Below are 16,664 nucleotides of genomic sequence, written 5' to 3'. Positions count from 1 at the left end.
GAGGTTTTAAACCAGAATCAGACCTGCACATAGGACAAATGAACTGTGGCTGAGAGTGGAGTTGCAGGGCGAGACCACCGGGGTCTAGGTAAGCCCACCAGCGACACTCCGCATGACCTTTGCCAAACTGCTTAAGCTCCCTGCTGCCGCAGGCTCTTCATATATACAAAGGGGAGGATGGTCAACTGCCCCATGGCTGGTTGGAAGGCCTGCATGAAGTCACGTGTATGCAGTTTCTGGCCCCTAGCCAGCGCCCTGGCGGAGGCCGGCGTGCTTGGCATGAGTGTTGAGGGGGCGTCTCCTGCCCAGCGTCCTCCTCTTGCCAAGCAAGGGGCAGGTGAGGCCGAGGTTGCCCCCAGCTCGGGGGAGACCAGATGTTGACCCCGCCCTGAGGCCCTCACCACCACTGATCCCGCCGAGGCCCCCACCGCCATCAGCCCCGCCCAGGCCCCCACCACCACTGGCCCCGCCGAGGCCCTCACCACCACTGACCCCGGTACCTGTGTGACTTTCTGTTTGCTGGGTGTTGGGTTCAAAGGCGGCTCCGTCACCAACACGGGGTGCTGCTCTGGGGCGACGTGGAGCACCTGGTAGAAGGAGTGATGCCAAATCTAGGAGGAGACAAGATGCAGTCAGCGGCTTCCTGGGGCCAAGGCCAGGCTTCTGCAAACGGAGCAGGGCACGGCTGCAGGACCGGGCAGGGCTTCATGTTCTGTTATTTTATGTTATTTTATGTTATGTTATTTGTTTGACAAAGCAGTGTTTTATTTTTATTATTTCTATTTTTTGAGACAGTGTCTTGCTCTGTCGTCCAGGCTGGAGTGCAGTGGTGCAATCTAGGCTCACTGCAACCTCCACCTCCCAGGTTGCAGTGATTCTCCTGCCTCAGCCTCCCGAGTAGCTGGGACTACAGGCGCCCACCACCACGCCCGGCTAATTGTTGTGTTTACGGTAGAGACAGAGTTTTGCCATGTTGGCCAGGCTGGTCTTGAGCTCCTGACCTCAGGTGATCCACCCACCTCGGCCTCCCAAAGTGCTGGGATTACAGGTGTGAGCCACTGCGCCCGGCCGTCAAAGCAGCATTTTAAATAGCACTCGTGACGGCTGAGTGACACGAGGTCAACCTGATCTGAGGGAGGAGCAGGGAGGCAGCTTCAGCAAGACGCAGAACCTCTGCTCAGTCACCGGGCCTGGGGCTAGGACGTGGGGCTGAGACCAGTGAGGCCCGGAGATTGGCTACAGCATCATGTGGTCTAATGAGGACAGATACCACCACCAGGACTTCAAGGGTGTGACACAGACTGGGACTCAGATGGGTGGATGCCGCACGGGGAGAGAGTGCAGGTGTGAGCCCAGCATGCACGGAAGCTCCACCACACACCAGGCCAGCCCTGGACAAGCGACCTGACTCTGTGAACCTCATTCCTCATGCTCCAAACAGGAAATGTTCCCTGCCTCACAGAGGAGTGTAACAGTGAAATCGTGACCTCGCCGAGAAGCCTGGAGCATTCATGTCCCACAGTTGCCATCACAAAGCTCCAGAGACGGCGTGCCTCACACCGCAGACACTCACTCTCTCCCATGCTGGAGGCTGGAGTCCCAGATGAAGGCGCTGCAGGGCGGGTTCCTCCCCAGGCCTCGCTCCTCGGCTTGCAGCAGGCACTGTCTTCTCCTGGTCGCGTCCTCACAGGGTCCCCCGCTGTGTGTCTGCATCTAACCTCCTCTTCTGATAAGGCCTCACTTACATTGGATTAGAGCCCACCCTAATGATCTCTTCTTAACCTAGCTGCCGCTTTAAAGCTGCTATCTCCAAGCACGGTCACACTCCGAGGCATCGGAGGCTAGCGTTTCACATGTAAACGTTGGGGACACAGTTCAGCCCCTCACATCCGGTACAGTAGGCTCAGCCCCTCATATCCGGTACAGTAGGCTCAGCCCCTCACATCCGGTACAGTAGGTCCAGCCCCTCACATCCAGTACAGTAGGCTCAGCCCCTCACATCCAGTACAGTAGGCTCAGCCCCTCACATCTGGTACAGTAGGCTCAGCCCCTCATATCCGGTACAGTAGGGGCTCAGTACACCATGGTTGGTTACCAGGTGTGAGTCTGCTGCCCGTCCCCGTACGGGGACGTGCCCCTGGGGGAGGACAGTGTGGAGGGGCAGCCTCCTGCAGGCAGGCACAGAACCCGGAAGCATGAGGCCACAATCCCTATGAAAGAGCAAGAGCCAGGTATCAGCGGCAGGTGTGGCCCATCCGCAGATGACCAGCCTGAGGCAGGGAAGGGACACAGCCAGACACGAGCTTGGAAGAGTCTCCTGAAGATGGGGCGGGATGATGAGAGAGAGGAGGTGGGAGGCGTGGGCACAGCAGAGGGTCACTGCGTGACACTGGCAATTCAGGGAAGATGGTGAAGCCAGGAGCCAGGACCCCTGAAGCCACACAGAAGTCAGTGCCTTGGGCTCCCTCAGGCAGGTAAGCCCCACCCAAGGCAGCAGAGGGTGGGGGGCCGCTGGGGCCCATAGCTGAAGCCGTGCTCTCCAAGACCTGTCTACACGGCCCGTGTTTCTGCATTCCCTGTCACACTGGGAGCCACAGCCACAGCTGTGCAGGAGAAAACACTTGTGAACAGTGCTCCCACTGCCCCCACCAAGATGGCCCCAAGGCCCTCAGCCCCTGGAAGTCATGCCCTGTGCACACCTTTCCCACATGGAATCAGGACTGGCTTCTGTGACCAACAGAATGTGGCAGAAGTAACAGTGACCTGGTGCCTCTACCTTGGCCTTTTCCATAGTTCCCCATGGGGGAAACCAACCGCCAGGCTGGCAGGCCATCGAGCAGCCCTGGAGGGTGACCCCCGTGCAGAGGAAGCACCCTGCGGCCACCTGATACTGCCGCCTTGGAAGGGGCTCCTCCAGCCCCAGTCAAGCCTGCAGCCGACACAGCCCCTGAGCTATGGCAGCCACTTGAGACCCCGAGCCCGAACCAGCCTGAGGAGTCACTCCCAGATTCCTGCCCACAAAACTGAGAGAGATGACCGTTGGCATTTTGAGACTCCACATTTGGGGCTAAATGTGTGAAGGCAGCATTAGAACATTGTGATGAGTTGAACTGTGTCACACCAAAACTCATAGTTTGAAGTCTTAGCCCCCGTATGTCTGAATGGGACCTTATTTGGAAACAAGGTTGTTGCAGATGCCATCAGTTAAGAGGAGGGTGGGTCCCCAATCCCACAGGAAGGAGGAAATGTGGACACAGACACGGAGAACGCCACGTGAACCTGAAGGCAGACATCAGGGTGACACATCTGTGAGCCAAAGACTGACAGTCACCAGTGGGGAGGCCCAGGACATGCACGGCCCTGCAAGGAACCAGCTTGGCCCACGCCTTGACCTTAGACTTCCAGCCTCCAGGATGGTGAGGCAATGAATTCCTGCTGTTGAAGCTGCCTTGTCTGTGGCTGGAACAGGGACACAGTAACTAACAGGTACATCCTCTAAGGCAGTACACGGCCTGTCCAAATGCACATGGAGGCCCTAGCCAGAACCTGTTACTAAGTGAGGGAGCTGCAAGTTCACCATACTTACCACTCTTTACTGTTGGGACTGAAGACTCTTTTGCTTTCTGTCTGTCTGCTTTGAGACAGGGTCTTCTTCCATCGCCCAGGCTGGAGCACAGGGGTGTAGTCACAGCTCACTGCAGCCTCCACCTCCCAGGCTCGAGCAATCCTCCCACCTCAGCCTCCCCAGTAGCTGGGATCACAGTGGCACACCACCACAGCCAGATTATTTTTTAATTTTTTGCAGACATGAGTTCTCACTCTGTTTCCCAGGTTGGACTCAAACTCCTGCACTCAAGCGGTCCACCTGCCTCGGCCTCCTAAAGTGCTGGGATTACAGCCACGAGCCATCGCGCCCAGCCAGGACTGAGGACTTTTTATCCATCATCCCCCTCAGCCCTCAGAGCAGAGTCTGGGTCAGGAAGGCCTGCACCCCCGTCTCATAGCTGGACATGACAAGGGAGGCCTATGAACACGTCCTGCCTGGCAGAAGCTGTGCCCACCTTCTCCATGTTGTCCCAGTTGGTCATCGTTGCTCGAGAAATGGGATATTGCAGGATGAGTTTCCCTCGATTTTTCTGAACCTCCTCTCCAATGAACCAGTCTTCCTCTTCCATCCCCACCAATACGTTCTGAAAGACATAGGCAAGGACAGGTCAGCTTCTAGGGGTGACTGGGGTTGGACTCCCCTGCAGCTGGCTTTCGTTTGTGGAGACCCAGTGAGCCGCGGCTGGGAGGCCACAGTGGCCTTCGTGGGAGACTCCAAGTCATAGCACCGGCATCCACGACCTCCCCAAGCCCTGTCAGCTGTTTCAGAAATGGCCGCTAAGAGGTTTTAGCAAAGTACCTGCAAGGTAAGAGTGCACCCGGGGAGTCGTTCCTAGGAACTTCATCCTGTCCAATTTGTAGATGAGGAAACTGGGGACAGCAAGGAGAGAGGCTGCTGAGGAAGGAGAGGTGTGGGGAGATGCACCAGGAATGCCACAGTACTGCTGGAGGGTGAAGTCGATGAAGCCCACTGGCAGGAATGCATTTCATAAGCTGACATCATGGTAGGAGGGATCGTCACTGCTTCCATATTTGCTTTGGAAGGTTGACCGGGAAAGGGTCTGTGATGTAATTCAACTGCTGTTATTTTTTAGGAAGATAAACCTGGCTACTTTCATGGCAGATTAAGCTATCCATTCCATCATTCAGAGGTGATTTTACTTGATGGCCCATGTGTTCATCTGGGTCCACTGAGAAACAGACACCAGGATGGAATGAAAGGTGCAAGGATGTGATTAGGGAATGCGCACACAAGGGGGACAGTGGGGTGAGAGCAGGATGAAGATCGACAAGACAACAGGCTGCTGTCCAAGTCTGAGCCTGGGTGCAGGAAACAGGGAAGCAGATTGGGTGGGTGACCTTAGCCACCATGGTGTCTAAGGGAAGGCTTTGCAAGGTTGTTGGAGAGTCCTTGAGCCAGGCTCATTTATCACAGGAGTGCTGGGTTTCCCAGAAATGGGCTTGACTTGCCTTGGTGTCACTGCCATCCTCCGTTGTTGGCTGGGAGCAGCAAGTAGGAAGGATGGCCTTAGTGCAATGGTGCTGTGCCACAGTGACATAATGGTGCCATGCTGCAATGACCTCATGGTGCCACGGTGCAATGGTACATGCGGTGGAACCATGCCATGGTGCAGTGGGTCAGTGGTGCCATGATGCCGGGTGCAAGAGTGCAATGGTGCAGAGATGCAATGGAGCAGTGATTTCAGAGTGAGGCCCCCTCTCCAGGCTGCCACAGCTCACCTGCACAGAGCTTTTCTATCTTAGGAGTTTGTCTCTTCCGCAGAAGAGGTTTGGACTTGGGATGAGAATCACCAGCTATGAGACCTGGGGAAAGTTGTGTCCCTTCTCTGAGCCTCCATCTTCTCGGAGCCTCCATCTCCTTCTCTGAGCCTCCATTTCCTTCTCTGAGCCTCCCTCTTCTTCTCAGAGCCTCCATCTCCTTCTCTGAGCCTCCATCTTCTTCTCTGAGCCTCCATCTCCTTCTCTGAGCCTCTACCTCCTTCTCTGAGCCTCCATCTTCTTCTCTGAGCCTCCATCTCCTTCTTGGAGCCTCCATTTCCTTCTCTGAGCCTCTATCTCCTTCTCTAAGCCTCCATCTCCTCCTCTGAGCCTCTATCTCCTTCTCTAAGCCTCTATCTCCTTCTCGGAGCCTCCATCTCCTTCTCTGAGCCTCCATCTCCTTCTCTGAGCCTCTATCTCCTTCTCTGAGCCTCCAACTTCTTCTCTGTCCAATGGGAACAATGACCTCTCTTCCTCACACCTCGCCATGGCGCTGCTGGAGGATCAAGTCGATTAAGCCCACCAGCAGGAATGCGTTTCATAAGCTGGCTTCATGGTAGGAGGGACTGTCACTGCGGCCACCTCCTCGAACGTTTCTCAGCAACCACATCTAAGTGCGGTGGGTGGGTGGTGGACAAAGTCATGGGTGTGCAGAAGGAACAATGTTTTTTCCGGTTCAAAGTTGCTGTTTGAAATAAAAAGATGGACAGTGCTGGGCCTGGTGTCCTTTCGTCAGGAGGCCTGTGGGTCAGAGCGGCTGCTCTACTCAGAAGGGACCCAATGACTTTGGGCAACGCCTTCATCCTGCCTCTCTGTTCTCACAAGTCCTCCTAGGAGGGGTCTCACTGCCGTCTTGGCTGCCAGACTCAAGCCCTGGAAGGGGTGTGGGGTTGGGGGAGCCCCGAGGGACACCCTGGGTCTCCGTGGCTGTGACTTCTTGACTTGGGAGTTAAGGGCACTGCGTCGAGCTTGTGGGAAGGGCCATGGAGCTTACATCTAGGACAAAAGGTGACCTCTCTCAGAGATAGAAACTTACTCCCATCTGCCCGTGAAAATAAATCCAGATCAAGAGCCAATCTGCTGTGGTTCCGCGGAAGAGTCTGCTGCTCCATAATTCATCTTGGTCACTCATTCTGTTTTGGCGAAGAATTTTCCTCTTGCTGTGATCTTGTGTTTCGCCATCTAGGTCAGCGTTCCCCAACCTTTTTGGCACCAGGGACCAGTTTCATGGAAGACAATTTTTGCACTGAGCAGGGCAGGGGATGGTTCTGGGATGATTCAAGTGTATTACATTTATTGTGTGCTTTATTTCTACTATTATTACATTGTAACATATAATGAAATAATTATATAACTCACCACAACATAGAATCAGTGGGATCCCTGAGCCTGTTTTCCTGCAACTAGGACAGTCTCATCTGGGGGTGATGGGAGACAATGACTGTGCCTACAGCCTAGCTGGGGTGGATTCAGAGGGGAGAGCCTCGCTCTCAGCAGACGCTCCCTAATGCACCCCCTCTAAGTCAATCATACTCCAAGGATAAGGCCCCTTCCCTGGAGCAGGGGCTGAGAGCTGAGATGAAATTCCACATTGTAACTGCAGTGGGTTGAATGATGCCCCCCGGCCCCCGCCACCATTATGTCCACCTGGAGTCTCAGGTGACCTTATCTGGATAAAATGTCTTTGCAGAAGTGATAGTTAAGAATCTCAAGATGAGCATCACCTTGGATTACCTGGATGGGCCCCAGATCCAATGACAAGTGTCCTTCTAAGAGAGAGGCAGGAGGAGATTTGAGACAGAAAAGGAAAAAGAGAAGGAGGCCATGTGAAGACAGAGGCAGCAAAGGGATGCCTGGAGCCCCCAGGAGCTGGAAGAGGCAGGAAAGATCCCCCCGCTACAGCCTTGGGAGGAAGCCAGCCCTACTGACACCTTGCTTTCAGACTCCAGGTCCCAGAACTATAAGAAAATATATTTCTGTTTTTCTTTCTTTTTTTTTTTTTTTAGATGAATTCTCACTCTGCCACCCAGGCTGGAGTGCAGTGGTGTGATCTCAGCTCACTGCAGCCTCTGCCTCCCAGGTTCAAGCAATTCTCCTGCCTCAGCCTCCAGAGTAGCTGGAATTACAGGTGCACACCACCACACCCAGCTAATTTTTATATTTTTAGTAGAGACAGGGTTTTGCCATGTTGGCCAGGCTGGTCTCAAACTCCTGACCTCAGGTGATCCACCCACCTCAGCCTCCCAAAGTGCTGGGATTACAGGCGTGACCCACTGTGCCTGGCTACATTTCTGTTGTTCTAAGCAAATACACGAATATGCTAGTCATTATTATCATCACTGCCATCGTTGTCATTGCTAAATCTTCCCCATGGGCCAGAAACTGCACCAAACATGCATTCACTCATCTCACTTAACCTTCAGGCTGAATCTATGAGATACATCTATGAGGACAATCATATTATGTAAAAGAGATACCTCTGCCACAGCAGCACCCTTGCCCTGAGTCATGCATGTGCTGAGGACAGGACTGAGATTGGAGCCTCAGTCTCCCCGGCCCTGCAGCCCCAGCTGTTAACCACTGAGCACCACAATCTCCAAGCGGTAAGCTGGTTGTCTAGCTCGAGTGCAGGCGCCTGCGATTTGCCAGGGCGGTCCCTGCTATGATGCCTGCCACTTGGACAGCGAGGAGGAAATCCACTGGTTCCCAGGAGCCATGTGCATTTCATCCTCTTAGAGAGGGAGACGGGATTTTCTCCTCTGTCACAGCTCTGGGAGCCAGTGTATCTTGGATAATTAGAAACATTGCCAATAATTTGCTCCAAGCACTGCAAAACACAAGAGTGATCGCCATGAGGTCCTGTGACACCTGAGATCTTCCGTGTCACGACGCTGCTCCCTGCCACGGATGACTGGAACTTCCGGAGGATGAGCTCCACGATCCAGAGCATGGGCTGGGAACGCAGGTGCACTGGGGGTCTTGTCACCACCACTTTGTCACCACGTGGATTCGAGAAGTCACCTCTCGGAGCAGGTGGTTCCTCTTCGGGGAGAAGGGGCATCTCCCTCCCTACCGGGAATGTGGCCAGGCTCAGGCCCGCTCGCCGTTTCGTTTACCGGGAATGTGGCCGGGCTCAGGCCCGCTCGCCGAGTCTCGTTTACCAGGAATGTGGCCGGGCCCAGGCCCACTCGCCGAGTTTCGTTTACGATGCGACTGTGTTGTCCAGGGCAGGGGATGAGCAGCTGGTTTTTAATGGGGCCAGAGCTTCTGTTTGGGAGGATGAGAACGTTCTGGAGATAGATGGTGGTGAATGTTCTTGATGCCACTGAACTGTACAGTTAACACATCTTTACATTGTGTATACTTTACCACAATAGAAACGCCTGCGTTTCTAAATTCCCTTGAAACGCAGGAAGATCTGGCAATGTGGGGTCCACTTGCTGGCATGTCAGAGACGGACCTCTTGGAGGGCCTGTGCCCCGGTCCCCACCCTCCCTCCTACTGCCTTCCTGTCACAGAGGCTGAGTGTCCGTTGCCGCTCACCCTAATGGACTCCCATTTATCCTAAAGGCGAATTGCTCCTTCCCTGCGTCCATACCTCTCCGAAGGTGGGAAGAGCCAGAGATGGGAGACGGGCAGTAAGACTGACTTTTCACAACGTGTCCACTTTACTGATTTACACATCACTGCTCCCTCTAAGCCTGTGGTTCTCAGAGCGGGCCGCATGCTGGGAGTCGTGAGAGGGGCAAGGCCTTTCCCACCCCATCCCCAACCCCGGACCGGCTGAGGCAGAGACTCTAGGTGGCCCGGCCATCTGTGTGGTACCAAGCCTGGTGCTCCCAACTTGGATTCGTGGAGGCACGTTCGCGCCCACCACGCCCTGCTCAGGGGATTGCCTTGGTCACCCTGTGGGAGAGGCGATGGGACTGACCGGGCCAGCAGGCCACCTCTGGATGAGCAGCACCCCACAGGGAGGAGACCCCGACATCACTCACATCGTGCCGAAGTTTCCCGAGGACAGTGGGGAACACGCCCATTGGGCTTTCCATTCCTGCAAATCCCACCTTGCTGAAGCCAGAGCCGTAGTCACAGATGAGGGGCACGCTGTCCATGGCGGTGAGGCTGTGGAAGAGAACACACGGTTACCCACGCCACTGCATGGCACTGGTCCCTGGGGCAGGCGCTGTGCTGGGCGTTAGGATCAGGGTTCATAGCGCCTGGGGGCCCACGGCAGTGTGGGTGGCCCCCCACACCCAGAGCTGGGCCCTGGGCGGGCAAGAGCCACTTCCAGGATGCTGTGTGCAGTTTGCTGGAAGGGGATCCTTTCCGATGACCATTTGCACATGGCTGCCCTGGAGAAGGGAGGATTAGGAGGGTCCTGCATTAAGGCTTTGGCCTCCACCTGTTTCTAGCAAATTCTGACACCTGTTTCGCAGCCACTTCTCTGAAGCAGCCCTTCTCCCCTTCGTGGGAGGGGAGACCCCAAGAGGAGCTGGGCCCTGGGTGGTCTGCAAGCTGTGGTCCCAGCCAGATGCCTGACTTCCAGCTTCAACGCCACCTCATCCGGGAGGCTTCACTGGCCTCCGGCCCTGGTTGAAACCATTCTGTCCCTCTGCTTTGCTTCCAGAGAACATTTTCCATGTTTTTGCAAGTTTAGAAAACATGCAGAAAGATACAGAACATCAGAATCACCTGAGGTCCCCGCCCGTGGTCACCCCTCTGATATTTTGGCATTTCTGTTTTCAACCTACTTTTTCTTAGACAAAGTCTCACTCTGTCACCCAGGCTGGAGTGCAGTGGCATGATCTTGGCTCACTGTAACCTCTGCCTCTCAAGTTTAAGGGATTCTCCTGCCTCAGCCTCCTGAGTAGCTGGGATTACAAGTGTGAGCCACCACACTGGGTCAATTTTTTGTATTTTTAGTAGAGACAGGGTTTCGCCATGTTGACCAGCCTGGTCTCAAACTCCTGACCTCAGGTGATCCGCCCACCTCGGCCTTCCAAAGTTCCAGGATTACAGGCGTGAGTCACGGTGCCCAGCCTGTTTTCAACCTACTTTTATGCAGTGTATAGGTTTTTTAAAAATCGACTACCCTCAAAAATGAATGAGTCCATTTTCTTTTTTGAATATTGCATTGTGACTAAATATTTGTCATGACAAATGTTTTCTTCATTTTATAAGTGACTTTTGGATCTTTTTTCAATAAAGAAAGAATACAGGCTCATTGTGGAAAATAGAGAAAACCGTGAAGAAAAAAACCCTTTCCAAATCCTGCTAATCAGAGGTAAACTTTGTCAATATTCAGCTATCGACCCTGATAGTCGGCACAGAAAACAGAGGGGTCTCCCTTCATCTAGTGCCTCTGTGAACAGCTGTATGAGGTGCAACTCAGTGGGGCACCAGGGCGTCTCTCACTAACTTGCTAAGGTATACACACTACATATATTACAGTATATGTGGTTTTGTGCTAGACTTTTCAGTGGAACCTTATAGCCATTTGCATGTTATGGAGTATTCGATGGAAATGTTTTCCTTCTAATGTCATCTGCCACACCTGCTATGAATCCTCTGTGGAGCCTGTAGGTCCTATTTTTTTTTTTTTTTTTTGGCACCATCAGCAACCCTGGGATAATCTCCTTCGTCATCCCTCTTTTTCCTGCATTTTGGATCAGCCCCTTTCCATCACCTCCTTTGAATGACTAGTTGGAAGAGCAAGAATTTTTAAAGGCTCCTTAAACATTTTGCCAAATTGCTGTCCAGAAACATCGGTCAGTTTGCCGCAGCCACGTCACGCCCTCGTCACATGGAGCTGCCGTCATCTCTGCAGGCCCCTGTCCCACGTCTCCACGTCAGGCCCACACTCCCCCTCTGAGTACTGCATGCTCAGCTGATATGGCTGGATGGCTTTTGAACCCACCTGGTCTCTCATGTGGGGGGCTTCATAACCTTCTTCTCTGGAATATCTGCTGGTGTCCCGTCTGTCTGCATGCTGACTGTGTATCTGCAGCCAGCCTGTTACTTCTGGAAGGCCAGGCATCGGCTGCCTATTCATTTCTGTTCATCCTCGACATGCAGGGATGGAAGAGGCTTTGGTTACTACAGTTCTGTAGTATATTTTGAAGTGTTATAATGCCAGCTTTGTGCTTTTGCTCAGGATTGTTTTGGCTATTCAGAGTTTTTTCTGGTTCTGTACAAAGTTAAACATTTTTGTAATTCAGTGAAGAGTGTCCTTGGTATTTTGGGTAGGGGTTGTGTTTAATCTGTAGATTACTTTAGGTACTACGATCATTTTAACAATATTTTTGGATCCATGAGTATGGGATGTCATTCCATTTGTTTTTCTCCTCTTCAGTTTTTTGTCAGTCACTTCTTAAATGTATTCCTAGGTATTTCATTTTCTGTAGCTATTATAAATGGCATTATCTTCTTGATTTCCCTTTTAGCTATTTCATTGTTCATGTATAGCAACGCTACTGATCTTATATGTTAATTTTTTATCTTTACTAAATTCATTCATCAATTCTAAAAGATTTTTGGTAGCGTCTTTAGGATTTTCTATATATAAGATCATACGGTCTGCAAATAAGAATAATTTGACTTTTTACTTTCTAATTTGCAACAGAGCCTGAGACATGAGGGGCACTTGACAGCACAGGAAACCCTTGGGTGCATTTCCTGGCCTGACCCTCACTGCGGTGACAGGTGTGATGGCCTCAGTGACGTTGATGATAGATAGTGATGATGATGACAATGATGACGATGGCTATGACAATGATGATGACAACAATGGCGATGATGATGATGGCATAATGACAATGATGACAATGATGATGATGACTATGACAATGATGATGATGACATTGACAGTGATGACAACAATGATGATGATGTCAATGATGATAACAGTAATGACAGCAATGACAATGATGATGATGAAAAAATGATAACAATGACAATGATGACTATGACAATGATGGTGATGATGACATTGACAATGATGACAATAACAATGATGATGTCAATAACAGTAATGACAACAATGACAATGATGATGAAAATAACAATGACAATTATGGGCCAGGCGCGGTGGCTCAAGCCTGTAATCCCAGCACTTTGGGAGGCCGAGACGGGTGGATCACGAGGTCAGGAGATCGAGACCATCCTGGCTAACACAGTGAAACCCCGTCTCTACTAAAAAATACAAAAAACTAGCCGGGTGAGTTGGCGGGCGCCTGTAGTCCCAGCTACTCGGGAGGCTGAGGCAGAAGCATGGCGTGAACCCGGGAGGCGGAGCTTGCAGTGAGCCGAGATCGCGCCACTGCACTCCAGCCTGGGCGACAGAGCGAGACTCCGTCTCAAAAAAAAAAAAAAAAAAGAAAAAGAAAATAACAATGACAATTATGATGATGACTATGACAATGATGATGACAATGATGACATTGAGAATGATGACAATGACAATGATGACAATGATGACATTGATGATGATAATGACAATGATGACAATGATGATGACACTGATAATGATGATAATAACAATGACAGTGACGATGACGATGATGATGGATTGTCTTGATATGCAAGGCATTTCCCCCACATAAATCAGCAAATAGCCACTGTGGGAGCAGACATCCAAATACCTTGCTCTTTCTGCCAAGTGCTATGCATTTGGGACACAGAAATAAATTAATTCCAGGGCTGGTCAAGCTGTTTTCATTTTTTCTTTGGTACAATAGCATTTACATTCAGGGAAATTAGCCCTGATGTCAAAAACGTGGTTTTTCCTTTGCTTTGTTTTAAATCATCTGATGTTGGCTTCCACTCCCACAGAAGGAGGGAAATGAGGCCATGAGTAATTGCACTGCTCTCCTGAGCCAAAATATTTTCACCTGGGGTGTGTTGAGTGGAATAAAAACTGGTTCAGCGCAGGGAAGGCTTTTGCCTCCAACGGGCTGAATCCCTGAGCTTGCCCCAGAATGATGTGGCCAACCAAGCAGCATGTTTCTACTTTACTCCAAATCCTCATTGCTCTGAAACTTACTTGTGAATCCACATATTGACTATCAATGCACAGAAGTGAAAATCTGAAGAAAGCATAACAGAAATTGGGAGAGGCCAGCTGCAGTGGCTCACACCTATAATTCTAGCACTTCAGGAGGCCAAGGCAGGAGGATTCCCTGAGCCCAGGAGTTCGAAACCAGCCTGGGCAACATAGAAAGACCCCATGTCTACAAAAAATTTAAAAATTAGTCAGGCATGGTGGTGGCACACATCTGTAGTCCCAGCTACTTGAGAGGCAGAGGCAGGAGGATTGCTCGAGCACAGTTCGAGGCTGCTGTGAGCCAACATCGCACCACTGCACTCCAGCCTGGGCAACAGAGCAAAACCCTGTCTCTAAAAAAAAAGAAAGAAAGAAAGAAAAAGAAACCAGAAAATACTGTTCAACCACTGAGAAAAGAAACTGTTGGTTCACATCACTGACATGCAAAAGGAAGGGAAAGAAGGCATTGCCCTGTTTTAGGTGCTGTCCTGGGCACATAACTAATACCAGGGAGAGAACTGGTGACAAACAGGTGCAGAGAGGTAAGAGGTGGAGCCCACCCATAGTCCAGGCAGGGTCCCTCTGTGTCATTGCTCTGCATGATGCCACTATGAGGTGCCTAGTAGATGTCATGGCCTCTTGACCTAGTTGGGGCTTCTGGAAGCTGGCCCAGCAGCCTCCTAGAGTCTCTACGTCTCTTTCCACTCTAATCCTGCTCCAGTCTTAAGATTTGGATGAGGTGGGCCCTGAGGGCTCACAGGACCCATGCTGACCATTAAGATTATTCCACTCCTTGGCTACTGCAGTTGGCTAAATAATGGTCCCTGTCCTCCTGCCACATCCTAGTGTCCAGAACCTGTGTATATGTGACCTTCCATGGCAAAAGGGACTTTGCAGGTATAGTTAAGTTATAGATCTTGAGATGAGGAGATTGCCCTGGATCATCTGGCTGCACACCAGATAATCACGAGGGTCCTTATAAGAGGAAGCGGGAGGTCAGAGTCAGAGAGATTGGAAGATTATACACTCCTGGCTTGGAAGACGGAGAAGTGGCAGCGAGTCAAGGCATGTAAGCACCTCCAGGAGCTAGAAAGAGCAAAGAAATAGGTTCTCCCAGTTCCTAGAGCCCCCCAGAGGTAAAATGGCCCTGCAGACACCTTGATTTTGGCCCAGTGAAACCCATTTCAGAGTTCTGACCTCCAAACTGTCAGAATACATTTCAATTGTCTTAGGTCAAAGTTTGCGTTGATTTGTGACGGCTACCCTTGACCAGGGTGGGCATGTGATGCCAGCCATGGTTTCTTCCTGGGATCTTGGTCAATTCTCAGGAAGGATACTCTCTTCCCTTGGATTCAGGATCTGGGAGAACCTGAAGTGAGCCTGGAGTTGCCCTGCAGCTGCCTTGCAGCCCCACAACCAGAGCTTCCCTGAGGAGGAAGTCAGTCCGCAGGAAGCAAAGGAGAGACATGAGGAACAGAATTTTTACGATATCATTGGAGCACAAACCTCAGCCTGCCCTGCACTGTTTAGCGCAGGGAGCCAACAGAATGTTTTCCTGCCAAATGGGTCTGAGTTGGGTTTCTGTCACTTGCAACCAAGACAGTCCTGACCAATTTTTAGAAATTGGGCTTCCTTGGTCCTGGGCATTAGAGCTTCATTGGATGGAATGCCCAGAAAATCATTGAAAATTAGAGCTACACGATTATCCTCTGAAAATGCTCTTGTATATTTAGCTTAAGGTAGATTCACTCAGAGGGTTATTAGTATTAATTCGGCAAATATTTACCAACTGCCTCCCAGGGGCACGGTGCTGTTCTAGAGTGAGGAGACAGTGAGGAGGATTCAGACAAATTTCTTTCCCCATGGGCATGCTGGTCTCCCTGGGAAGCCAGATATTATATGGAATTTATTTATTTATTTATCCGAGATTGAGTTTCGCTCTTGTCACCCAGTCCAGAGTGCAATGGTGCCATCTCACCTCACTGCAACCTCCACCTCCTGGGTTCAAGCAATTCTCCTGCCTCAGCTTCCTGAGTAGCTGGGATTATGGGCATGCACCACCACGCCCAGCTAATTTTTGTATTTTTAGTAGAGACAGGGTTTCACCACGTTGGCCAACCTGGTCTTGAACTCCTGACCTCAGGTGATCCACCTGCCTTGGCCTCCCAAAGTGCTGGGATTACAGGCATGAGCCACTGCACCTGGCCCAGAATTTATTTTTACATTAAAAAGTCATTAATAATTTTTCAATTGTGATCAGTGCCATCGAGGCTGCCTGTGCATGTCTTGTGATGTCACTTGTCCTGCCTGGAGCACTGAGCTATGACTGCAGTGTGCAAATGTCACAGAATAGCAGTCACACAGACGGGGGGAGGTGCCAGAAACTTCTGGGCCAAAGTGGGTCAGGGCCCACCAGCTCTGTTTGGAAGGCCACGCGTCACCAAGCCACACACCCATGGTCCTCTGGAGATGTTGGTCTTGATCGTTTTCTGCTGTGGGCTGTCCTGTGCCTTGTAGGATGTGTAGCCATCCCCCAGCTTCCACCCACTAGATCCCCGTAGCACCTTTCAAGTTATGACAACCCAAAATGTCCAGGCTCTGCCAAGCCTGCCTGCAGAGGGAGTGGGAGGTGGACAAAACAGTCCTGGCTGAAAGGGAAGGGCCTTCATGATGCAGACCTGTGGAAGCCAAGTGGGAAGACAATTCCAAGGGGTGAACCAGTTAGAATCAGATTTTCCAAGCTTATGAAATAATTTCCTCACCAGAGAAACCATCACAACAGATCTGATCCTATCATTGTTTCTCTCCATCTTCATCCAAAGTCATTTCTTCCATCACAAGAAGACAAAAATCAGAAAGTTCAATATATCCGGGGCAGCCCTGACATCATCGTGTCCTGCTGCACCATCGGGCATGTCATGCCTGACTCCCCCCATAGCTGCAACAGGAGACGTTCTTCCTGCTCATGACTCTGGTGTTCCCGATGGGTCCTGTCACTGCTTGAGTTATGTGGCTGCAGAGAAGAGGATTGATGTGAAGACTTGTGTTTGGTAAAACTGTAAAGTGCTGTACATACCTAAGGGGTGATCACAATAATAACATCAAGGAGTTATCTCTATTATATTATTATATTTTGGGCAATTTGAATTTCCCAAAAGGGGGTAGTTGGGGAGGGACAGAGAAAGAGAGAGAGATAGAGAGAGAGAAAGAGAGATTGTGAGAAGGGGATGTTGGAGTG

At 51.2% G+C, this 16,664-nt stretch overlaps 1 protein-coding gene across 14 annotated transcripts in view; it reads right to left on the bottom strand.

Moving 5' to 3' along the window:
- LOC105469740 (actin, aortic smooth muscle-like) overlaps positions 1 to 16,664 on the bottom strand; it is a 40,621-nt gene that overhangs the window by 14,766 nt on the left and 9,191 nt on the right. For 10 of the 14 annotated variants that reach the window (XM_071074099.1, XM_071074107.1, XM_011721231.2 and 7 more), the window contains exons 4-6: positions 9,381 to 9,507; positions 4,062 to 4,190; positions 501 to 611 (exon numbers count right to left, since the gene is read on the bottom strand). In XM_071074099.1, coding sequence (XP_070930200.1) covers positions 501 to 611; positions 4,062 to 4,190; positions 9,381 to 9,497 — 357 coding nt within the window. In that variant the 5' untranslated portion in view covers positions 9,498 to 9,507. Of the gene's footprint in view, positions 1 to 500; positions 612 to 4,061; positions 4,191 to 9,380; positions 9,508 to 16,188; positions 16,451 to 16,664 lie in introns of those variants that run through there. The other 4 variants (XM_071074104.1, XM_071074106.1, XM_071074105.1 and 1 more) reach the window with 3 other exon arrangements.

This window comes from Macaca nemestrina, chromosome 12, assembly GCF_043159975.1.
Source record: "Macaca nemestrina isolate mMacNem1 chromosome 12, mMacNem.hap1, whole genome shotgun sequence".
Lineage (NCBI taxonomy): Eukaryota > Metazoa > Chordata > Mammalia > Primates > Cercopithecidae > Macaca > Macaca nemestrina.
Note: the sequence above shows the minus strand (reverse complement) of the source record. Positions and strands in the feature narration are given on the sequence as shown.